This window comes from Oncorhynchus tshawytscha, linkage group LG13, assembly GCF_018296145.1.
Source record: "Oncorhynchus tshawytscha isolate Ot180627B linkage group LG13, Otsh_v2.0, whole genome shotgun sequence".
Lineage (NCBI taxonomy): Eukaryota > Metazoa > Chordata > Actinopteri > Salmoniformes > Salmonidae > Oncorhynchus > Oncorhynchus tshawytscha.
The window spans coordinates 87,233,957-87,256,906 of NC_056441.1; the positions used below are offsets into that span (position 1 = coordinate 87,233,957).

General features: G+C 46.9%; 1 protein-coding gene across 1 annotated transcript in view; it reads right to left on the minus strand.

The window, feature by feature from the left end:
• The window catches only part of LOC112238924 (small G protein signaling modulator 2), a 221,883-nt gene that overhangs the window by 33,182 nt on the left and 165,751 nt on the right, over window positions 1-22,950 (minus strand). Inside the window, exons 13-15 of the mRNA XM_042294977.1 lie at window positions 4,524-4,692; window positions 4,178-4,242; window positions 2,232-2,377 (exon numbers count right to left, since the gene is read on the minus strand). Coding sequence (XP_042150911.1) covers window positions 2,232-2,377; window positions 4,178-4,242; window positions 4,524-4,692 — 380 coding nt within the window. The remainder of the gene's footprint in view (window positions 1-2,231; window positions 2,378-4,177; window positions 4,243-4,523; window positions 4,693-22,950) is intronic.

Sequence of the window (22,950 nt, forward strand, 5' to 3'; positions counted from 1 at the left end):
TTAGAGACAGGTAGTCTAGTGGTTAGAGGAGGCAGGTAGCCTAGTGGTTAGAGGAGGCAGGTAGCCTAGTGGTTAGAGGAGGCAGGTAGCCTAGTGGTTAGAGGAGGCAGGTAGCCTAGTGGTTAGAGGAGGCAGGTAGCCTAGTGGTTAGAGGCAGGTAGTCTAGTGGTTAGAGGAGGCAGGAAGCCTAGTGGTTAGAGGAGGCAGGTGGCCTGGTGGTTAGAGGAGGCAGGTAGCCTAGTGGTTAGAGGAGGCAGGTAGCCTAGTGGTTAGAGGAGGCAGGTAGCCTAGTGGTTAGAGGAGGCAGGTAGCCTAGTGGTTAGAGGAGGCAGGTAGCCTAGTGGTTAGAGGCAGGTAGTCTAGTGGTTAGAGGAGGCAGGTAGCCTAGTGGTTAGAGGAGGCAGGTAGCCTAGTGGTTAGAGGAGGCAGGTAGCCTAGTGGTTAGAGGAGGCAGGTAGCCTAGTGGTTAGAGGAGGCAGGTAGCCTAGTGGTTAGAGGAGGCAGGTAGCCTAGTGGTTAGAGGCAGGTAGCCTAGTGGTTAGAGCTTTGGACTAGTACGGAAAGGTTGAAAGATCAAATCCCGAGCTGACAAGGTAAAAATCTCGGTTCTACCCCTTGAACAAGGCAGTTAACCCACTGTTCCTAGACCAGTTAACCCACTGTTCCTAGACCAGTTAACCCACTGTTCCTAGACCAGTTAACCCACTGTTCCTAGACCAGTTAACCCACTGTTCCTAGACCAGTTAACCCACTGTTCCTAGACCAGTTAACCCACTGTTCCTAGACCAGTTAACCCACTGTTCCTAGACCAGTTAACCCACTGTTCCTAGACCAGTTAACCCACTGTTCCTAGACCAGTTAACCCACTGTTCCTAGACCAGTTAACCCACTGTTCCTAGACCAGTTAACCCACTGTTCCTAGACCAGTTAACCCACTGTTCCTAGACCAGTTAACCCACTGTTCCTAGACCAGTTAACCCACTGTCCCTAGACCAGTTAACCCACTGTTCCTAGACCAGTTAACCCACTGTTCCTAGACCAGTTAACCCACTGTTCCTAGACCAGTTAACCCACTGTTCCTAGACCAGTTAACCCACTGTTCCTAGACCAGTTAACCCACTGTTCCTAGACCAGTTAACCCACTGTTCCTAGACCAGTTAACCCACTGTTCCTAGACCAGTTAACCCACTGTCCCTAGACCAGTTAACCCACTGTTCCTAGACCAGTTAACCCACTGTCCCTAGACCAGTTAACCCACTGTTCCTAGACCAGTTAACCCACTGTTCCTAGACCAGTTAACCCACTGTTCCTAGACCAGTTAACCCACTGTTCCTAGGCCGTCATTGAAAATAAGAACTTGTTCTTAACGGACTTGCCTAAAAAAATTATAATAAATGACTAAGCAGTTTGATGTCTATGTTGCATTGACCCCTTCCAGAGGACAAGCTGTAACATTAAACTCACCTAATCAGCACCTAGCCAGTCAGCACCTAGCCAGTCCGTCAGTTAACTAGCCAATCAGCACCTAGCCAATCAGCACCTAGCCAATCAGCACCTAGCCAATCAGCACCTAGCCAATCAGCACCTAACCAGTCAGCTCCTAGCCAATCAGCACCTAGCCAGTCAGCACCTAGCCAATCAACACCTAGCCAATCAGCACCTAGCCAATCAGCACCTAGCCAGTCAGTCAGTTAACTAGCCAATCAGCACCTAGCCAGTCAGCTCCTAGCCAATCAGCACCTAGCCAGTCAGCTCCTAGCCAATCAGCACCTAGCCAATCAGCACCTAACCAGTCAGCTCCTAGCCAATCAGCACCTAGCCAGTCAGCACCTAGCCAGTCAGCTTCTAGCCAATCAGCACCTAGCCAGTCAGCACCTAGCCAGTCAGCTCCTAGCCAATCAGCACCTAGCCAGTCAGCTCCTAGCCAATCAGCACCTAGCCAGTCAGCACCTAGCCAATCAGCACCTAGCCAATCAGCACCTAGCCAATCAGCACCTAGCCAGTCAGCTCCTAGCCAGTCAGCTCCTAGCCAATCATCACCTAGCCAGTCAGCACCTAGCCAGTCAGCTCCTAGCCAATCAGCACCTAGCCAGTCAGCTCCTAGCCAATCAGCACCTAGCCAATCAGCACCTAGCCAGTCAGTCAGTTAACTAGCCAATCAGCACCTAGCCAGTCAGCTCCTAGCCAGCCAGCCAGCTACAATCCACCCAGGCAGCCACCCATTAACCCACCTTGCAGTCTTTCTGGTACTTGCTCCACAAGTCTTTACTCAGGCCCCCCGACGCCTCACAGGGTTTGTCAGGAGGGACAATGTTGTGGTTGACCAATGCTGACAAGTGGGTACGGACAGTGGACAGGTGTCGACAGTAGGCCAGCCCTGCAGGAAAAGGGAGGGACAAGAGACAGGTGTGGAGAGAAAGAAAGACATGAAAGAAGACAGGTGGTCTCTTCCTTTACGCCATGGGAACTGGTCTCTTCCTTTACGCCTATAGGAACTGGTCTCTTCCTTTATGCCTATAGGAACTGGTCTCTTCCTTTACGCCTATAGGTACTGGTCTCTTCCTTTACGCCATGGGAACTGGTCTCTTCCTTTACGCCATGGGAACTGGTCTCTTCCTTTACGCCTATAGGAACTGGTCTCTTCCTTTACGCCTATAGGTACTGGTCTCTTCCTTTACACCTATAGGAACTGGTCTCTTCCTTTACGCCTATAGGAACTGGTCTCTTCCTTTATGCCTATAGGAACTGGTCTCTTCCTTTACGCCTATAGGTACTGGTCTCTTCCTTTACGCCTATAGGAACTGGTCTCTTCCTTTACGCCTATAGGAACTGGTCTCTTCCTTTACACCTATAGGATCTGGTCTCTTCCTTTACGCCTATAGGAACTGGTCTCTTCCTTTACGCCATGGGAAAACTGGTCTCTTCCTTTACGCCTATAGGAACTGGTCTCTTCCTATACGCCATGGGAACTGGTCTCTTCCTTTACGCCTATAGGAACTGGTCTCTTCCTTTACGCCTATAGGAACTGGTCTCTTCCTATACGCCATGGGAACTGGTCTCTTCCTTTACGCCTATAGGAACTGGTCTCTTCCTATACGCCATGGGATCTGGTCTCTTCCTTTACGCCTATAGGAACTGGTCTCTTCCTTTACGCCATGGGATCTGGTCTCTTCCTTTACGCCTATAGGAACTGGTCTCTTCCTTTACGCCTATAGGAACTGGTCTCTTCCTATACGCCATGGGAACTGGTCTCTTCCTTTACGCCTATAGGAACTGGTCTCTTCCTTTACGCCTATAGGAACTGGTCTCTTCCTTTACGCCTATAGGAACTGGTCTCTTCCTTTACACCTATAGGAACTGGTCTCTTGCTTTACACCTATAGGAACTGGTCTCTTCCTTTACGCCTATAGGTACTGGTCTCTTCCTTTATGCCTATAGGAACTGGTCTCTTCCTTTACGCCTATAGGAACTGGTCTCTTCCTTTACACCATGGGAACTGGTCTCTTCTTATACGCCATGGGAACTGGTCTCTTCCTTTACGCCATGGGAACTGGTCTCTTCTTATACGCCATGGGAACTGGTCTCTTCCTATACGCCATGGGAACTGGTCTCTTCCTTTATGCCTATAGGAACTGGTCTCTTCCTTTACGCCTATAGGAACTGGTCTCTTCCTTTACGCCATGGGAACTGGTCTCTTCCTTTACGCCTATAGGAACTGGTCTCTTCCTTTACACCTATAGGAACTGGTCTCTTCCTTTACGCCTATAGGAACTGGTCTCTTCCTTTACGCCATGGGAACTGGTCTCTTCCTTTACGCCTATAGGAACTGGTCTCTTCCTATACGCCATGGGAACTGGTCTCTTCCTTTACACCTATAGGAACTGGTCTCTTCCTTTACGCCTATAGGAACTGGTCTCTTCCTTTACGCCTATAGGTACTGGTCTCTTCCTTTACGCCTATAGGTACTGGTCTCTTCCTTTACACCTATAGGAACTGGTCTCTTCCTTTACACCTATAGGAACTGGTCTCTTCCTTTACACCTATAGGAACTGGTCTCTTCCTTTACACCTATAGGAACTGGTCTCTTCCTTTACACCTATAGGAACTGGTCTCTTCCTTTACACCATAGGAACTGTGAAACAAACAACTATGAGAGAGAGAACACAGACAGACTTACATCCGTAGAAGGCCCTGGAGACGATCTGCCTTTTCATATTCTGGCACAGCATCTTCAGTGGGCTCCTGGAGACAGGACACACATACAGTGGGGAGATTGTGATAGAATGATTTCAGGTTATCAATTAATGATGTGATCCATTCTCTGCAGGAGTGTGTGTGTGTGTGTGTGTCTCTGCGTGTGTGTGTGTGTGTGTGTGTCTATGTGTGTGTGTCTATGTGTGTGTGTGTGTCTATGTGTGTGTGTCTATGTGTGTGTGTGTGTGTGTGTCTCTGTATGTGTGTGTGTGTGTGTGTGTGTGTGTGTGTGTGTGTGTGTGTGTGTGTGTGTGTGTGTGTATTCTCACCGGTCGTGGATGCAGGTGCAGCCTGCTGGGTATTCCAATGAGACGTTACTGCCCCCTGCGGAGCAAGGCAGACATGACGACATGTGACTGGTGCACTCTGCTCCCTGCTGCCATGACGACGGGCTGCCTCCCATATAGGCTCCCTGGATGTCCATCATCTCCCCATGGTCTGGAGGGTGAGGGGGGATGGAGAGAGAGGGATGGAGAGAGAGGGATGGAGAGGGTGAGCGAGACAGATGGAGAGAGAGGGATGGAGAGGGTGAGAGAGAGGGATGGAGAGAGAGGGATGAAGAGAGAGGGATGGAGAGGGTGAGAGAGAGGGATGGAGAAGAGAGGGTGATGGAGAGGGTGTGCGAGACAGATGGAGAGAGAGGGATGGAGAGGGTGGGAGAGAGGGATGGCGAGAGAGGGATAGAGAGAGAGGGATGGAGAGGGTAAGAGAGAGGGATGGAGAGAGAGGGATGGATGGAGAGGGATAAGAGGGTGAGAGATAGGGATGGAGAGAGAGGGTGAGAAAGAGGGGTGGAGAGAGAGGAATGGAGAGAGTGAGAGAGAGGGATGGCGAGAGAGGGATGGAGAGAGAGGGATGGATGGAGAGGGATAATAGGGTGAGAGAGAGAGAGGGATGGAGAGAGAGAGGGTGAGAAAGAGGGATGAGAGAGAGGGATGGATGGAGAGGGATAATAGGGTGAGAGAGAGAGAGGGATGAGAGAGAGGGTGAGAAAGAGAGATGAGAGAGGGGGATGGAGGGGGTGAGAGAAGAATGAAGAGAGAGGGGAGGGGGATGGAGAGAGATGGGGTTAGAGTGAGAGAAGGATGGAGAAGGGGGAAAGGAAAGGGGTGGAGAGAGAGGGATAGAGGTGGGGAGAAAGAAAGGGAGGGAAGAGAGAGGGATGGAGGGAGAGGAGGATGGAGAGGTGAATGAGAGAGAGATAGGGAGAGAAGGAGAGCGTGAGGGATGAGAGGAGAGAGAGAGACAGAGAAAGTGATGGAACAAGGGGGAAGACAACAGCAAGGAAAATAGATAAAATGATGAGGGACAGAGAATCACTCTTAAGGTGCTCTGAGACTAGGCTGTAAACTAACCTGTTGGCTGCGTCCAGAACGTGTCATTGGTTTCCTTATTGGCTAAATAAAACAAGATCTCTTGTCTGGCTAGAATGACATTATCTGTTTCCCAGAGGATCTAGCTCAACCAAGACATCTATTCAGGAAGGCATCTATTCAGGTATATATTTAATTTAGCTTACATTGCTCACATAGATGTATGAGGTATACATTTTACAGAGCCTTCAGAAAGTATTCCTACCCCGTGACTTATTCCCCACTTTGTTGTATTACAGCCTGAATTCAAAATGGATCAAATTGAGGTTTTTTCTCACCCATCTACAAACAATATCCCATAGTGACAAAGTGAAAACATGTTTTTTTTTTTTTTTACATTTTTGCAAATGTATTGAATAGTAAATACAGAAATATTTAATTATATTTAATTTACATAACTATTCACAACCCTGAGTCAATACATGTTAAAATCACCTGTGGCAGCGATTACAGCGAGGGTGAGTCTTTCTGGGTAAGTCTCTAAGAGCTTTGAGTCTTTCTGGGTAAGTCTCTAAGAGCTGTGAGTCTTTCTGGGTAAGTCTCTAAGAGCTGTGAGTCTTTCTGGGTAAGTCTCTAAGAGCTGTGAGTCTTTCTGGGTAAGTCTCTAAGAGCTGTGAGTCTTTCTGGGTAAGTCTCTAAGAGCTGTGAGTCTTTCTGGGTCAGTCTCTAAGAGCTGTGAGTCTTTCTGGGTAAGTCTCTAAGAGCTGAGTCTTTCTGGGTAACGTCTCTAAGAGCTTTGCACACCTGGATTGTACAATATTTGCACATTTTTGTAATTATTCAAACTCTGTCAAGTTGTTCGTTATTCATTGCTAGACAGCCATTTTCAAGTGTTGCCATATATTTTCGATTTAAGTCAAAACTGTAACTAGGCCACTCAGTAACATTCAATGTCGTCTTGGTAAGAAACTCAAGTGTATATTGTGTTTTAGGTAATTGTTTTAGGTAATTGTCCTTATGTTGTGTCAGTGACATGTTGTGTTAGATTTTCCCCAAACGCTTTGTATTCAGGACAAAAAGTTAATTTCTTTGCCACATTTTTCACAGATTTACTGTTGCAAACAGGATGCATGTTTTGGAATATTTTCATTTTGTACAGGTTTTCTTCTTTTCATTTAGTATTGTGGAGTAACTACAATGTCGATCCATCCTCAGTTTTTTCCTATCAAAGCCATTAAACTCCATAACTGTTTTTAAGTCACCATCATGGTGAAATCCCTGAGCAGTTTCCTTCCTCTCTGGCAACTGAGTTAGGAAGGACGCCTGTATTTTTATAGCAACTGTGTAATTAATATCTTCTCCATGATCAATGTCTTATTTGTATACATCTACCAATAGGTGCCCTTTGATCAGTATTGGAAAACCTCCCTGGTCTTTGTGGTTGCTTGACTGAGGGACTTTAGAAATAATTGTTTGTGTGGGGTGCAGACAGTTAAGAAAAAAATTCTTATTTTCAATGACGGCCTAGGAACAAAGGGATATTCAATGTCAGGGGCAGAACGACAGATTTGTACCTTGTCAGTTCGGGATTTGAATTTACAACCTTCCGGTTACTAACCACTAGGCTACGCTGCCGCCCGAGGTGAGGTATGACTATGAGGTAGTCATTCTAAAATCATGTTAAATATTGCATCCAGAGTGAGTCCATGCAACTTATTATGTGACTTGTTGTATTTAGGCATAACAAAGGGTTTGAATATGTATTTACTCAAAACATTTCAGATTTTCATTTTTATTAATTTGTAAACATTTCTGAAAACATAATTTCACTTTGACATTTTGGGGGGTATTGTGTGTAGGCCAGTGACACCAAATCTCCATGTAATCCATTTTAAATTCAGGCTGCAGGACAACAAAATGTGGAAGAAGTAATGAGGTGTGAATACTTCCTGAAAGCACTGTATGTATATGGTTATCCATAAGTGAGTCAGACAAACATCATAAAACACAAAAACATTATATTGAGAATAAACAAAAACGTGGAATTGAATAAGAAGAAGTTTTGGGAAGCAAATCGAAGGAAGGAAGTGAGCAGACATAGCAGAGCATGCTGGGGGATTAGGCCAGGCAGAGAGGATGCTGGGAAGGCATGCTTATAGAGCCCAGTCAGAGAGAAGACACAGAGCACAAACTGTCTCTACAAAAAAAAGACCAAAAATGACATTGGGAGAGGAGAGAAGAGAGGGAGAGGGAGAGGGAGAGAGGGGGAGGAGAAGGACATGAGGAGAGAGACAGGGCAGCGGGGGTTCTCAGGCAGGAAGCATAAAGCAGAACGTGACGACAAAAAAAAAAAAGCCAAATGTCAAAACAGGAACAAAAAGAAAACAACTAAATGTCCATTAAGGGTATACCAAAAACACAAAGAAAGAATCATAAAAACATCAACATCAAAAAAAATGCTCTTCACCTTAATTCTTCAGGGTGGAGCAGATTACCTGTTATAAATATGAGTAGCTGTTCTTTGGTTGTTCAGCAAAAAGAAACCAGAAATCAAAACGATAAAACATAACCAAACATAAAATGCTGCCTGGAATAGGAGACCCCGCATTCGGACTCCCTAGAAAATGTATTTTGTTGGGCTATGCGAGTTCAAAGTTCAACAGGAAGTGATTTTTAGGGTTTTTGGTATACACTCCGGGTGTTGACATAACAATACTGTAACAGGGTAGGAACCATAGTGTTGTCCATGTCTCTACTACTGCGGAACCCCACAGGACCTAGCCGTCACAATGGAAGGGACGAGGGGACGACCTGGGTTAGTGAAGAATTACAGTGAACAGCATTGCAGAAAAACGACGAACAGAGAAAGAGGAAGAACTAAATTAGAGCAAAGATCAAAAATATAGAGAGTTGAAGTCGGAAGTTTACATACACTTAGGTTAGAGTCAATGAAACTCATTTGTTACAGACAGATTATTTCACTTATAATTCACTGTATCACAATTCCAGGGGTCAGAAGTTTACATAGACTAAGTTAACTGTGCCTTTAAATAGCTTGGAAAATTCCAGAAAATGATGTCATGGCTTTAGAATCTTCTGATATGCTAAGTGACATCATTTGAGTCAATTGGAGGTGTACCTGTGGATGTATTTCAAGGCCTACCTTCAAACTCTTGCTTGACATCATGGGAAAATCAAAAGAAATCAGCCAGGACCTCAGAAAAACATTTGTAGACCTCCACAAGTCTGGTTCATCCTTGGGAGGAATTTCCAAACTTCTGAAGGTACCACGTTCATCATATAAACACCATGGGACCACGCAGCAGTCATCCCGCTCAGGAAGGAGACGCATTCTGTCTCCTAGAGATGAACGTACTTTGGTGCGAAAAGTGCAAATCAATCACAGAAAAACAGCAAAGGACCTTGTGAAGATGCTGGAGGAAACAGGTACAAAAGTATCTATATCAACAGTAAAATGAGTCCTATATCAACATAACCTGAAAGGCCACTCAGCAAGGAAGAAGCCACTGCTACAAAACCGCAATAAAACAGCCAGACTACGGTTTGCAACTGCACATGGGGACAAAGATCATACTTTTTGGAGAAATGTCCTCTGGTCTGATGAAACAAAAATAGAACTGTTTGGCCATAATGACCATCGTTATGTTTGGAGGAAAAAGGCGGCGGCTTGCAAGCTGAAGAACACCATCCCAACCATGAAGCACAGGGGTGGCAGCATCATGTTGTGGGGGTGCTTTGCTGCAGGAGGGACTGGTTGCACTTCACAAAATAGAAGGCTTAATGAGGTAGGAAAATTATGTGGATATTTTGAAGCAACATCTCAAGACATCAGTCAGGAAGTTAAAGCTTGGTCGCAATTGGGTCTTCCAAATGGACAATGACCCCAAGCATACTTCCAAAGTTGTGGCAAAATGGTTTAAGGACAACAAAATCAAGGTATTGGAATGGTAATCACAAAGCCCTGACCTCAAACCTATAGACAATTTGTGGGCAGAACTGAAAAAGTGTGTGCGAGCAAGGAGGCCTACAAACCTGACTCAGTTACACCAGCTCTGTCAGGAGGAATGGGCCAAAATTCACCCAACTTATTGTGGGAAGCTTGTGGAAGGCTACCTGAAACGTTTGACCCAATTTAAACAATTTCAAGGCAATGCTACCAAATACTAATTGAATGTATGTAAACTTCTGACCCACTGGGAATGTGAAGAAAAAATTTAAAGCTGAAATAAATCTTTCTCTCTACTATTCAATCTGACATTTCACATTCTTAAAATATAGTGGTGATCCTAACTGTCCTAAAACAGGGAATATTTACTAGGATTAGATGTCAGGAATTGTGAAAACTGAGTTTAAATGCATTTGGCTAAGGTGTATGTACACTTTGGACTTCAACTGTATATCCACTGCTCAAACAATAAAGGGAACACTTAAACAACACAATGTAAATCCAAGTCAATCACACTTCTGTGAAATCAAACTGTCCACTTAGGAAGCAACACTGATTGACAATAAATTTCACATGCTGTTGTTCAAATGGAATAGACAACAGGTGGAAATTATAGGCAGTTAGCAAGACACCCCCAATAAAGGAGTGGTTCTGCAGGTGGTTACCACAGACCACTTCTCTGTTCCTATGCTTCCTGGCTGATATTTTCGTCACTTTTGAATGCTGGCGGTGCTTTCACTCTAGTGGTAGCATGAGACGGAGTCTACAACCCACGCAAGTGGCTCAGGTAGTGCAGCTCATCCAGGATGGCACATCAATGCGAGCTGTGGCAAGAAGATTTGCTGTGTCTGTCAGTGTAGTGTCCAGAGAATGGAGGCGCTACCAGGAGACAGGCCAGTATATCAGGAGATGTGGAGGAGGCCGTGGGAGGGCAACAACCCAGCAGCAGGACTGCTACCTCCGCTTTTATGCAAGGAGGAGCAGGAGGAGCACTGCCAGAGCCCTGCAAAATGACCTCCAGCAGGCCACAAATGTGCATGTGTCTGCTCAAACGGTCAGAAACAGACTCCATGAGGGGTGGTATGAGGGCCCAGCGTAACAGGTGGGGGTTGTGCTTACAGCTCAACACCGTGCAGGACGTTTGGCATTTGCCAGAGAACACCAAGATTGGCAAATTCGCCACTGGTGCCCTGTGCTCTTCACAGATGAAAGCAGGTTCACACTGAGCACATGTTAGACGTGACAGAGTCTGGAGACGCCGTGGAGAACGTTCTTCTGCCTGCAACATCCTCCAGCATGACCGGTTTGGCGGTGGGTCAGTCATGGTGTGGGGGTGGCATTTCTTTGGGGGGGCGGCACAGCCCTCCATGTGCTCGCCAGAGGTAGCCTGACTGCCATTAGGTACCGAGATGAGATCCTCAGACCCCTTGTGAGAACATATGCTGGTGCGGTTGGCCCTGGGTTCCTCCTAATGCAAGACAATGCTAGACCTCATGTGGCTGGAGTGTGTCAGCAGTTCCTGCAAGAGGAAGGCATTGATGCTATGGACTGGCCAGCCTGTACGCCAGACCTGTTGCACCATAGACTGTCCAGGAGATGGCGGATGTTTAGTCCAGGTCTGGGAGGAGATCCCTCAGGAGACCATCCGCCACCTCATCAGGAGCATGCCCAGGCGTTGTAGGGAGGTCATACAGGCACGTGGAGACCACACACACTACTGAGCCTCATTTTTAACTTGTTTTAAGGACATTACATCAAAGTTGGATCAGCCTGTAGGTTGGTTTTCCACTTTAATTTTGAGTGTGACTCCAAATCCAGACCTCCATGGGTTGATACATTTGATTTCCATTGATCATTTTTGTGTGATTTTGTTGTCAGCACATTCAACTATGTAAAGAAAAAAGCATTTAATAAGAATATTTCATTCATTCAGATCTAGGATGTGTTATTTTAGTGTTCCCTTTATTTTTTGAGCAGTGTATATATATATATATAGAGAGAGAGACATAGAGATACAGTATATATATAGAGTGAGAGATAGAGAGGGGGGGGGGGTATTCCTACCAGTAGAAACAAACAACACACCTTCTTTAAAAAAAAAAAATGAAACTGGTTGCTGCATTTCTCACATGCAAACAGGTCAGGCATGTTGCAGTGAACGTAAATGAAGACAATGGAGCCAAAACAAAAACTAAACAAGTAGACAGAAGGGTTAAGAAAACCAAACCAACAAAAAGGAAAAAACAACAGAGCAAATTATCAAAGCATTTCTTTGTGCCCCAAAACCCAGACCCAACAGCGCTGAGAGGAGAGGACCACAGTGACTGGGAATAACATGGTACTGCTCCACTGAGAGGAGAGGACCACAGTGACTGGGAATAACATGGTACTGCTCCACTGAGAGGAGAGGACCACAGTGACTGGGAATAACATGGTACTGCTCCACTGAGAGGAGAGGACCACAGTGACTGGGAATAACATGGTACTGCTCCACTGAGAGGAGAGGACCACAGTGACTGGGAATAACATGGGTACTGCTCTATTGAGAGGAGAGGACCACAGTAACTGGGAATAACATGGTACTGCTCCATTGAGAGGAGAGGAGAGGACCACAGTGACTGGGAATAACATGGTACTGCTCCAATGAGAGGAGAGGAGAGGACCACAGTAACTGGGAATAACATGGTACTGCTCTATTGAGAGGAGAGGACCACAGTGACTGGGAATAACATGGTACTGCTCCACTGAGAGGAGAGGACTACAGTGACTGGGAATAACATGGTACTGCTCTATTGAGAGGAAAGGAGAGGACCACAGTAATTGGGAATAAGATGGTACTGCTCCGTTGAGAGAAGATAAGAGGACCACAGTGACTGAGAATAACATGGTACTGCTCCACTGAGAGGAGAGGACCACAGTCACTGGGAATAACATGGTACTGCTCTATTGAGAGGAGAGGACCACAGTGACTGGGAATAACATGGTACTGCTCCATTGAGAGGAGAGGACCACAGTGACTGGGAATAACATGGTACTGCTCCACTGAGAGGAGAGGACCACAGTGACGGGGAATAACATGGTACTGCTCTATTGAGAGGAGAGGAGAGGACCACAGTGACTGGGAATAACATGGTACTGCTCCATTGAGAGGAGAGGAGAGGACCACAGTAACTGGGAATAACATGGTACTGCTCTATTGAGAGAAGAGGACCACAGTGACTGGGAATAACATGGTACTGCTCTATTGAGAGGAGAGGACCACAGTGACTGAGAATAACATGGTACTGCTCCATTGAGAGGAGAGGACCACAGTGACTGGGAATAACATGGTACAGCTCTATTGAGAGGAGAGGAGAGGAGAGGACCACAATGACTGGGAATAACATGGTACTGCTCTATTGAGAGGAGAGGAGAGGACCACAGTGACTGGGAATAACATGGCACTGCTACATTGAGAGGAGAGGAGAGGAGAGGACCACAGTAACTGGGAATAACATGGTACTGCTCTATTGAGAGGAGAGGACCAGAGTGACTGGGAATAACATGGTACTGCTCCATTGAAAGGAGAGGAGAGGACCACAGTAACTGGGAATAACATGGTACTGCTCTATTGAGAGGAGAGGACCACAGTGACTGGGAATAACATGGTACTGCTCCATTGAGAGGAGACGAGAGGACCACAGTAACTGGGAATAACATTGTACTGCTCTATTGAGAGAAGAGGACCACAGTAACTGGGAATAACATGGTACTGCTCTATTGAGAGGAGAGGAGAGAACCACAGTGACAGGGAATAACATGGTACTGCTCCATTGAGAGGAATGGAGAGGACCACTGTGACTGGGAATAACATGGTACTGCTCTATTGAGAGGAGAGGAGAGGACAACAGTGACTGGGAATAACATGGTACTGCTATATTGAGAGGAGAGGAGAGGACCACAGTGACTGGGAATAACATGGTACTGCTCCATTGAGAGGAATGGAGAGGACCACAGCGACTGGGAATAACATGGTACTGCTCTATTGAGAGAAGAGGACCTCAGTGACTGGGAATAACATGGTACTGCTATATTGAGAGGAGAGGAGAGGACCACAGTGACTGGGAATAACATGGTACTGCTCCATTGAGAGGAATGGAGATGACCACAGTGACTGGGAATAACATGGTACTGCTCTATTGAGAGAAGAGGACCATATTGACTGGGAATAACATGGTACTGCTCTATTGAGAGGAGAGGACCACAGTGACTGAGAATAACATGGTACTGCTCCACTGAGAGGAGAGGACCACAGTGACAGGGAATAACATGGTACTGCTCCACTGAGAGGAGAGAAGAGGACCACAGTGACTGGGAATAACATGGTACTGCTCCATTGAGAGGAGAGGACCACAGTGACTGGGAATAACATGGTACTGCTCTATTGAGAGAAGAGGACCTCAGTGACTGGGAATAACATGGTACTGCTATATTGAGAGGAGAGGAGAGGACCACAGTGACTGGGAATAACATGGTACTGCTCCATTGAGAGGAATGGAGATGACCACAGTGACTGGGAATAACATGGTACTGCTCTATTGAGAGAAGAGGACCATAGTGACTGGGAATAACATGGTACTGCTCTATTGAGAGGAGAGGACCACAGTGACTGAGAATAACATGGTACTGCTCCACTGAGAGGAGAGGACCACAGTGACTGGGAATAACATGGTACTGCTCCATTGAGAGGAGAGGAGAGGACCACAGTAACTGGGAATAACATGGTACTGCTCTATTGAGAGGAAAGGAGAGGACCACAGTAACTGGGAATAACATGGTACTGCTCCATTGAGAGGAGAGGACCACAGTGACTGGGAATAACATGGTACTGCTCCACTGAGAGGAGAGGACCACAGTGACAGGGAATAACATGGTACTGCTCCATTGAGAGGAGAGGACCACAGTGACTGGGAATAACATGGTACTGCTCCACTGAGAGGAGAGGACCACAGTGACGGGGAATAAAATGGTACTGCTCTATTGAGAGGAGAGGACCACCGTGACTGGGAATAACATGGTACTGCTCCATTGAGAGGAGAGGAGAGGACCACAGTAACTGGGAATAACATGGTACTGCTCTATTGAGAGAAGAGGACCACAGTGACTGGGAATAACATGGTACTGCTCTATTGAGAGGAGAGGACCACAGTGACTGAGAATAACATGGTACTGCTCCATTGAGAGGAGAGGACCATAGTGACTGGGAATAACATGGTACTGCTCTATTGAGAGGAGAGGAGAGGACCACAGTAACTGGGAATAACATGGTACTGCTCTATTGAGAGGAGAGGAGAGGACCACAATGACTGGGAATAACATGGTACTGCTCTATTGAGAGGAGAGGAGAGGACCACAGTGACTGGGAATAACATGGCACTGCTACATTGAGAGGAGAGGAGAGGACCACAGTAACTGGGAATAACATGGTACTGCTCTATTGAGAGGAGAGGACCAGAGTGACTGGGAATAACATGGTACTGCTCCATTGAAAGGAGAGGAGAGGACCACAGTAACTGGGAATAACATGGTACTGCTCTATTGAGAGGAGAGGAGAGGACCACAGTGACTGGGAATAACATGGTACTGCTCCATTGAGAGGAGACGAGAGGACCACAGTAACTGGGAATAACATTGTACTGCTCTATTGAGGGAAGAGGACCACAGTAACTGGGAATAACATGGTACTGCTCTATTGAGAGGAGAGGAGAGAACCACAGTGACAGGGAATAACATGGTACTGCTCTATTGAGAGAAGAGGACCACAGTAACTGGGAATAACATGGTACTGCGCTATTGAGAGGAGAGGAGAGGACAACAGTGACTGGGAATAACATGGTACTGCTATATTGAGAGGAGAGGAGAGGACCACAGTGACTGGGAATAACATGGTACTGCTCCATTGAGAGGAATGGAGAGGACCACAGTGACTGGGAATAACATGGTACTGCTCTATTGAGAGAAGAGGACCTCAGTGACTGGGAATAACATGGTACTGCTATATTGAGAGGAGAGGAGAGGACCACAGTGACTGGGAATAACATGGTACTGCTCCATTGAGAGGAATGGAGATGACCACAGTGACTGGGAATAACATGGTACTGCTCTATTGAGAGAAGAGGACCATAGTGACTGGGAATAACATGGTACTGCTCTATTGAGAGGAGAGGACCACAGTGACTGAGAATAACATGGTACTGCTCCACTGAGAGGAGAGGACCACAGTGACTGGGAATAACATGGTACTGCTCCATTGAGAGGAGAGGAGAGGACCACAGTAACTGGGAATAACATGGTACTGCTCTATTGAGAGGAAAGGAGAGGATCACAGTAATTGGGAATAAGATAGTACTGCTCCGTAGAGAGAAGAGAAGAGGACCACAGTGACTGAGAATAACATGGTAATGCTCCACTGAGAGGAAAGGACCACAGTGACTGGGAATAACATGGTACTGCTCTATTGAGAGGAGAGGACCAAAGTGACTGGGAATAACATGGTACTGCTCCATTGAGAGGAGACGAGAGGACCACAGTAACTGGGAATAACATTGTACTGCTCTATTGAGGGAAGAGGACCACAGTAACTGGGAATAACATGGTACTGCTCTATTGAGAGGAGAGGAGAGAACCACAGTGACAGGGAATAACATGGTACTGCTCTATTGAGAGGAGAGGAGAGGACAACAGTGACTGGGAATAACATGGTACTGCTATATTGAGAGGAGAGGAGAGGACCACAGTGACTGGGAATAACATGGTACTGCTCCATTGAGAGGAGAGGAGAGAACCACAGTGACAGGGAATAACATGGTACTGCTCTATTGAGAGGAGAGGAGAGGACAACAGTGACTGGGAATAACATGGTACTGCTATATTGAGAGGAGAGGAGAGGACCACAGTGACTGGGAATAACATGGTACTGCTCCATTGAGAGGAATGGAGAGGACCACAGTGACTGGGAATAACATGGTACTGCTCTATTGAGAGAAGAGGACCTCAGTGACTGGGAATAACATGGTACTGCTATATTGAGAGGAGAGGAGAGGACCACAGTGACTGGGAATAACATGGTACTGCTCCATTGAGAGGAATGGAGATGACCACAGTGACTGGGAATAACATGGTACTGCTCTATTGAGAGAAGAGGACCATAGTGACTGGGAATAACATGGTACTGCTCTATTGAGAGGAGAGGACCACAGTGACTGAGAATAACATGGTACTGCTCCACTGAGAGGAGAGGACCACAGTGACTGGGAATAACATGGTACTGCTCCATTGAGAGGAGAGGAGAGGACCACAGTAACTGGGAATAACATGGTACTGCTCTATTGAGAGGAGAGGAGAGGACCACAGTAACTGGGAATAACATGGTACTGCTCTATTGAGAGGAGAGGAGAGGACCACAGTGACAGGGAATAACATGGTACTGCTCCACTGAGAGGAGAGGAGAGGACCACAGTAACTGGGAATAACATGGTACTGCTCTATTGAGAGGAGAGGAGAGGACCATAGTGACTGGGAATAACATGGTACTGCTCTATTGAGAGAAGAGGACCACAGTAACTGGGAATAACATGGTACTGCTCTATTGAGAGGAGAGGAGAGGACAACAGTAACTGGGAATAACATGGTACTGCTCTATTGAGAGGAGGGGAGAGGAGAGGAGAGGACAACAGTGACTGGGAATAACATGGTACTGCTATATTGAGAGGAGAGGAGAGGACCACAGTGACTGGGAATAACATGGTACTGCTCCATTGAGAGGAGAGGACCACAGTGACTGGGAATAACATGGTACTGCTCCACTGAGAGGAGAGGACCACAGTGACTGGGAATAACATGGTACTGCTCTATTGAGAGGAGAGGACCACAGTGACTGGGAATAACATGGTACTGCTCTATTGAGAGGAGAGGACCACAGTGACTGGGAATAACATGGTACTGCTCCATTGAGAGGAGAAGAGAGGACCACAGTGACTGGGAATAACATGGTACTGCTCTATTGAGAGAAGAGGACCATAGTGACTGGGAATAACATGGTACTGCTCAATTGAGAGGAGAGGAGAGGACCACAGTAACTGGGAATAACATGGTACTGCTCTATTGAGGAGAGGAGAGGACCACAGTGACTGGGAATAACATGGTACTGCTATTGAGAGGACAGGACCACAGTGACAGGGAATAACATGGTACTGCTCCACTGAGAGGAGAGAAGAGGACCACAGTGACTGGGAATAACATGGTACTGCTCCATTGAGAGGAGAGGACCACAGTGACTGGGAATAACATGGTACTGCTCCATTGAGAGGAGAGAAGAGGACCACAGTAACTGGGAATAACATGGTACTGCTCTATTGAGAGGAGAGGAGAAGAGAGGACCACAGTGACTGGGAATAACATGGTACTGATCCACTGAGAGGAGAGGACCACAGTGACTGGGAATAACATGGTACTGCTCTATTGAGAGGAGAGGACCACAGTGACTGGGAATAACATGGTACTGCTCCACTGAGAGGAGAGAAGAGGACCACAGTGACTGGGAATAACATGGTACTGCTCCATTGAGAGGAGAGAAGAGGACCACAGTGACTGGGAATAACATGGTACTGCTCCACTGAGAGGAGAGGACCAGAGGACCATGGTACAGTGACTGGGAATAACATGGTACTGCTCTATTGAGAGGAGAGGAGAGGACCACAGTGACTGGGAATAACATGGTACTGCTCCATTGAGAGGAGAGAAGAGGACCACAGTGACTGGGAATAACATGATACTGCTCCACTGAGAGGAGAGGACCACAGTGACTGGGAATAACATGGTACTGCTCTATTGAGAGGAGAGGACCACAGTGACTGGGAATAACATGGTACTGCTCCATTGAGAGGAGAGGACCACAGTGACTGGGAATAACACGGTACTGCTCCACTGAGAGGAGAGAAGAGGACCACAGTGACTGGGAATAACATGGTACAGCTCTATTGAGAGGAGAGGACCACAGTGACTGAGAATAACATGGTACTGCACTATTGAGAGAAGAGGACCACAGTGACTGGGAATAACATGGTACTGCTCTATTGAGAGAAGAGGACCACAGTAACTGGGAATAACATGGTACTGCTCTATTGAGAGGAGAGGACCACAGTGACTGGGAATAACATGGTACTGCTCCATTGAGAGGAGAGAAGAGGACCACAGTGACTGGGAATAACATGGTACTGCTCCACTGAGAGGAGAGGACCAGAGTTAAAGGGAATAACATGGTACTGCTCTATTGAGAGTAGAGGACCACAGTGACTGGGAATAACATGGTACTGCTCCATTGAGAGGAGAGGACCATAGTGACAGGGAATAACATGGTACTGCTCCACTGAGAGGAGAGGAGAGGACCACAGTGACTGGGAATAACATGGTACTGCTCTATTGAGAGGAGAGGAGAGGACCACAGTGACTGGGAATAACATGGTACTGCTCCATTGAGAGGAGAGGACCACAGTGACTGGGAATAACATGGTACTGCTCTATTGAGAGGAGAGGACCACAGTGACTGGGAATAACATGGTACTGCTCCACTGAGAGGAGAGGACCACAGTGACTGGGAATAACATGGTACTGCTCTATTGAGAGGAGAGGACCACAGTGACTGGGAATAACATGGTACTGCTCCATTGAGAGGAGAGGACCACAGTGACTGGGAATAACATGGTACTGCTCCACTGAGAGGAGAGAAGAGGACCACAGTGACTGGGAATAACATGGTACTGCTCTATTTAGAGGAGAGGACCACAGTGACTGGGAATAACACGGGACTGCTCCATTGAGAGAAGAGGACCACAGTAACTGGGAATAACATGGTACTGCTCCACTGAGAGGAGAGGACCACAGTGACTGGGAATAACATGGTACTGCTCCATTGAGAGGAGAGGACCACAGTGACTGGGAATAACATGGTACTGCTCTATTGAGAGGAGAGGACCACAGTGACTGGGAATAACATGGTACTTGTCCACTGAGAGGAGAGGACCACAGTGACTGGGAATAACATGGTACTGCTCTATTGAGAGGAGAGGACCACAGTGACTGGGAATAACATGGTACTTCTCCATTGAGAGGAGAGGACCACAGTGACTGGGAATAACATGGTACTGCTCCATTGAGAGGAGAGAAGAGGACCACAGTGACTGGGAATAACATGGTACTGCTCCACTGAGAGGACTGGACCACAGTGACTGGGAATAACATGGTACTGCTCTATTGAGAGGAGAGGACCACAGTGACTGGGAATAACATGGTACTGCTCCACTGAGAGGAGAGGACCACAGTGACTGGGAATAACATGGTACTGCTCCACTGAGAGGAGAGAAGAGGACCACAGTGACTGGGAATAACATGGTACTGCTCTATTGAGAGGAGAGGACCAAAGTGACTGGGAATAACATGGTACTGCTCCATTGAGAGGAGAGGAGAGGGCCACAGTAACTGGGAATAACATGGTACTGCTCTATTGAGAGGAGAGGAGAGGACCACAGTAACTGGGAATAACATGGTACTGCTCTATTGAGAGGAGAGGAGAGGACCACAGTGACAGGGAATAACATGGTACTGCTCTACTGAGAGGAGAGGAGAGGACCACAGTAACTGGGAATAACATGGTACTGCTCTATTGAGAGGAGAGGAGAGGACCATAGTGACTGGGAATAACATGGTACTGCTCTATTGAGAGAAGAGGACCACAGTAACTGGGAATAACATGGCTGCTCTATTGAGAGGAGAGGAGAGGACAACAGTAACTGGGAATAACATGGTACTGCTCTATTGAGAGGAGGGGAGAGGAGAGGAGAGAACAGTGACTGGGAATAACATGGTACTGCTATATTGAGAGGAGAGGAGAGGACCACAGTGACTGGGAATAACATGGTACTGCTCCATTGAGAGGAATGGAGAGGACCACAGTGACTGGGAATAACATGGTACTGCTCTATTGAGAGAAGAGGACCTCAGTGACTGGGAATAACATGGTACTGTTATATTGAGAGGAGAGGAGAGGACCACAGTGACTGGGAATAACATGGTACTGCTCCATTGAGAGGAATGGAGAGGACCACAGTGACTGGGAATAACATGGTACTGCTCTATTGAGAGGAGAGGACCACAGTGACTGGGAATAACATGGTACTGCTCTATTGAGAGGAGAGGACCACAGTGACTGGGAATAACATGGTACTGCTCCATTGAGAGAGGAGGAGAGGACCACAGTGACTGGGAATAACATGGTACTGCTCTATTGAGAGGAGAGGACCACAGTGACTGGACCACAGTGACTGGGAATAACATGGTACTGCTCTATTGAGAGAAGAGGACCATAGTGACTGGGAATAACATGGTACTGCTCAATTGAGAGGAGAGGAGAGGACCACAGTAACTGGGAATAACATGGTACTGCTCTATTGAGAGGAGAGGAGAGGACCACAGTGACAGGGAATAACATGGTACTGCTCCACTGAGAGGAGAGAAGAGGACCACAGTGACTGGGAATAACATGGTACTGCTCCATTGAGAGGAGAGGACCACAGTGACTGGGAATAAGATGGTACTGCTCTATTGAGAGGAGAGGACCACAGTGACTGGGAATAACATGGTACTGCTCTATTGAGAGAAGAGGACCACAGTGACTGGGAATAACATGGTACTGCTATATTGAGAGGAGAGGAGAGGACCACAGTGACTGGGAATAACATGGTACTGCTCCATTGAGAGGAATGGAGAGGACCACAGTGACTGGGAATAACATGGTACTGCTCTATTGAGAGGAGAAGACCACAGTGACTGGGAATAACATGGTACTGCTCCATTGAGAGGAGAGGAGAGGACCACAGTGACTGGGAATAACATGGTACTGCTCTATTGAGAGAAGAGGACCATAGTGACTGGGAATAACATGGTACTGCTCATTGAGAGGAGAGGAGAGGACCACAGTAACTGGGAATAACATGGTACTGCTCTATTGAGAGGACAGGACCACAGTGACAGGGAATAACATGGTACTGCTCCACTGAGAGGAGAGAAGAGGACCACAGTGACTGGGAATAACATGGTACTGCTCCATTGAGAGGAGAGGACCACAGTGACTGGGAATAACATGGTACTGCTCTATTGAGAGGAGAGGAGAAGAGAGGACCACAGTAACTGGGAATAACATGGTACTGCTCTATTGAGAGGAAAGGAGAGGACCACAGTAACTGGGAATAAGATAGTACTGCTCCGTAGAGAGAAGAGACCACAAGAGGACCACAGTGACTGAGAATAACATGGTAATGCTCCACTGAGAGGAAAGGACCACAGTGACTGGGAATAACATGGTACTGCTCTATTGAGAGGAGAGGACCAAAGTGACTGGGAATAACATGGTACTGCTCCATTGAGAGGAGAGGAGAGGACCACAGTAACTGGGAATAACATGGTACTGCTCTATTGAGAGGAGAGGAGAGGACCACAGTAACTGGGAATAACATGGTACTGCTCTATTGAGAGGAGAGGAGAGGACCACAGTGACAGGGAATAACATGGTACTGCTCCACTGAGAGGAGAGGAGAGGACCACAGTAACTGGGAATAACATGGTACTGCTCTATTGAGAGGAGAGGACCACAGTGACTGGGAATAACATGGTACTGCTCTATTGAGAGAAGAGGACCACAGTGACTGGGAATAACATGGTACTGCTCTATTGAGAGGAGAGGAGAGGACAACAGTAACTGGGAATAACATGGTACTGCTCTATTGAGAGGAGGGGAGAGGAGAGGAGAGGACAACAGTGACTGGGAATAACATGGTACTGCTATATTGAGAGGAGAGGAGAGGACCACAGTGACTGGGAATAACATGGTACTGCTCCATTGAGAGGAATGGAGAGGACCACAGTGACTGGGAATAACATGGTACTGCTCTATTGAGAGAAGAGGACCATAGTGACTGGGAATAACATGGTACTGCTCTATTGAGAGGAGAGGACCACAGTGACTGGGAATAACATGGTACTGCTCTATTGAGAGGAGAGGACCACAGTGACTGGGAATAACATGGTACTGCTCCATTGAGAGGAGAGGAGAGGACCACAGTGACTGGGAATAACATGGTACTGCTCTATTGAGAGAAGAGGACCATAGTGACTGGGAATAACATGGTACTGCTCAATTGAGAGGAGAGGAGAGGACCACAGTAACTGGGAATAACATGGTACTGCTCTATTGAGAGGAGAGGAGAGGACCACAGTGACTGGGAATAACATGGTACTGCTCTATTGAGAGGAGAGGACCACAGTGACTGGGAATAACATGGTACTGCTCTATTGAGAGAAGAGGACCACAGTGACTGGGAATAA